General features: G+C 42.7%; 1 protein-coding gene across 1 annotated transcript; it reads left to right on the plus strand.

Annotated features, from left to right (window-relative positions):
• Positions 1 to 916: 916 nt before the first annotated feature.
• Positions 917 to 2,558, plus strand: LOC139285060 (E3 SUMO-protein ligase ZBED1-like). The gene is made up of 2 exons (XM_070905502.1): positions 917 to 1,791; positions 1,904 to 2,558. The coding sequence occupies exons 1-2, from the start codon at positions 917 to 919 to the stop codon at positions 2,556 to 2,558; spliced, it is 1,530 nt and encodes a 509-aa protein (XP_070761603.1).
• Positions 2,559 to 2,820: the final 262 nt, after the last annotated feature.

The following is a 2,820-nucleotide window of genomic DNA, read 5'->3' on the forward strand; positions in this document are numbered from 1 at the left end:
TTATGTAACGTGGGTCTAGACACAGCATTTAAGTCATGAAGTTATTTTGAGAAGTGATGGCCTATTTCAACGGCAAAATTAAAAAAAACAAACCAAGAATCAACAGAAGGAAGTTCATTTGTAGTTCTAAACATATTTAGGGTGTTTTTTACTCACTTTTTGGACGTTATTCTTCTCTCCTACAGCGTCCATTACAATGACATGCAAATAGCCAATTATGCAAATTAGGCGTCATTCAGCGACTTTTAGGACAGCCAATAGCTACTTTCCTTCAAAGTAAGGGGGGAGAAACAAATATAATACAAGGGTTAAAGAGGACCTATTATACTTTTCCATATTTTCTGTCATGTACTTTAGTAATAAAACAAGTGCGCATGCGCCGACCGTGCATGCAGCCTGTTACAGTTAGCGCAATACATGTGTGTGTGTGTATATATAAATATGTGTGTGTGTATATGTGTATATATATATATATTAGGGGTGGGACTTTAACGCGTTAATTACGATTAATTAATTTAAAAAAAAAATAACGCGTTAAAAAAATTAACGCATTTAATCGCAGTTTGCATTCCAAACAACGCGGAACGTTTGTCACTGCACGATTTCCTGGTACACCGATTACACTGGTGCACACAGCTGAGCTCGGCTAACGGCTACCAAAATGGAGGAATCTGACGAAAGCTCTTTGCTAGGACTGATGGAAGGAAAATTTCATTTCAAAAAATTATCCGATGGAAGTATTGACAAAAGTGTGGTTTTATGCAAATTGTGCAAAAAAGAGTTTGCATACCACCGAAGCACGTCAACCCTACGGTATCACCTAAATGCAAAGCATGTTGCAGCGAGCACAGAGCCAGGCACTAGCAGTCCCGGTCCGAGTACGAACAAGCGGTGTCGGCAGCCCAAACTCGATGAAATGTCTGGCTTCAGGACCAAAATGAGTAAGACAACATCGGACAGACTCACAAGCTCACTCGCAAAATGGATTGCGCTGGACTGCAGACCGCTATTAGTGGTGGAAGATAAGGGGTTAGAAAATGTGCTACAGATAGCGACATGTGATCCAACTTTTCAACTGCCGTGCAGAAAGACTATTTCCGGCAAAATTCAACAGCTTTATGACACTGAAAAGCAAGCAAAGTTGGATGCATTGCAGAAAGCTGAATTTGTGGCTCTGACTGGGGATCATTGGACCTCCGTTAGTAATTCTAATTACGTCGGTGTCACTGCACACCTTGCTGATGTCACAGAAGGAACATGGCATCTACAGTCTTTTGCCCTGACTGTGCAAAAGACAAACACCAGACACTATGCTGAAAACTGCGCTGAGCAGTTTCTCTCTGTGGCAGAGGAATGGGGAATTCAACAAAAGGTCACCACAATTGGGACAGACAGTGCACGAACCATGATGGCTACAGCAAGACGTCTCCCATTCCAACACATGCCTTGTGTTGCTCACATCGTGCAAAGAACCATCACTGTTAGCCTTGCTGATAGTGGGTTTAGTGATGCTTTAGCAAAATGTCGCAAGATAGTGGGTCACTTTAAACACAGCCCTGCTAATACAGATGAACTACACCAGGAGCAAACTAGACTGGGACAAGAAAAAGAGTCACTCATTCAGGATGTTTCCACAAGGTGGAATTCAACGCTGGATATGATTTCTCGTCTACTAAAGAATCAAGAGGCTGTTTTTGCTGCTTTAGCCAAACAGAAGCACAAACTAGTCATATTGACTCCATCAGAGCTGGTAAAACTCCAAAAGCTGGCGACTGTCCTTGGGCCATGCAGGTAAATAAAACTATTTTTTAATAGGATTTATTGTTACTGTTTATTTAAAAAGCTCTATAGTTGAAATTTATTTTGTAGATTAATAATTACTTTCCTGAACTGTCTCCTGCAGATTTGTGACAGAGCTCCTTGGAGGAGAGACATATGTCTCATGTTCAGTGGTTTTACCTGCTCTCTGCCACCTGTGCCACACGATGGAGGTCTCCGATGATGACTCAGCCTACATGGTGAAATTCAAGACTGCGTTCAAAAAGGACTTATCCCAACGTAAAGCTACACTCAACCATGAATGGCTCAAAATGGCTACTGTGCTCGACCCACGCTTTAAGGATTTAAAGTGTCTTGCAAGGGGAGAGCGGGCAGAGGTTTGGACCAGCCTTGAGGCTCTGCTGCAGGAACAGCGTCAAGGTACCACCACACAGGAGCCAGCAAAGAAAAAGAGCCTCTTTCTCTCGCCATTGTCTTCAGAGTCTGATTCAGATGAGGAAGCCCTGTGTAACAGGGCCCTGAGTTTGTACAGAGCAGAATCCACCATCAGTGAGACAGACTGCCCATTGCAGTGGTGGTCCAGTCGAGCAGGGACCCACCCACAGCTGTCTGTCCTAGCCCACAAGTATCTGACTAGCCCTGCCACTTCTGTCCCATGTGAGAGGCTGTTCTCACTTGCAGGTCACATAGTAACAAAAAAGAGAGCTGCCTTGAGCTCTGAAAATGTGAACAGGCTAGTTTGTCTAAGCAACTGGCTGAAACAGAGGGAGGCGAAATAGGCATGGAGGTATTGTGAGGCCAATGGGTTTGTTATTTTTTGCACTAAAATGTCAATTGCACTGTTATAGCGCAACTGCACTGTTATAGCCTAATGTACAAAATAAGTTGTGCTCAGGGTATTTGGAGTTTAAAGGAGATTTAAGCCTGTCAAATGACCATTTATATTGCTGGTTGTTTTACCAGAAGAAGAGAGAAGTAGAGATTGCACTTTATGTTGAATTGTTTGTTGTTGTTTTTTTGTTTTTTACCATTTAAAGGCAA

The sequence above is a fragment of the Enoplosus armatus genome, chromosome 1 (assembly GCF_043641665.1).
Source record: "Enoplosus armatus isolate fEnoArm2 chromosome 1, fEnoArm2.hap1, whole genome shotgun sequence".
Lineage (NCBI taxonomy): Eukaryota > Metazoa > Chordata > Actinopteri > Centrarchiformes > Enoplosidae > Enoplosus > Enoplosus armatus.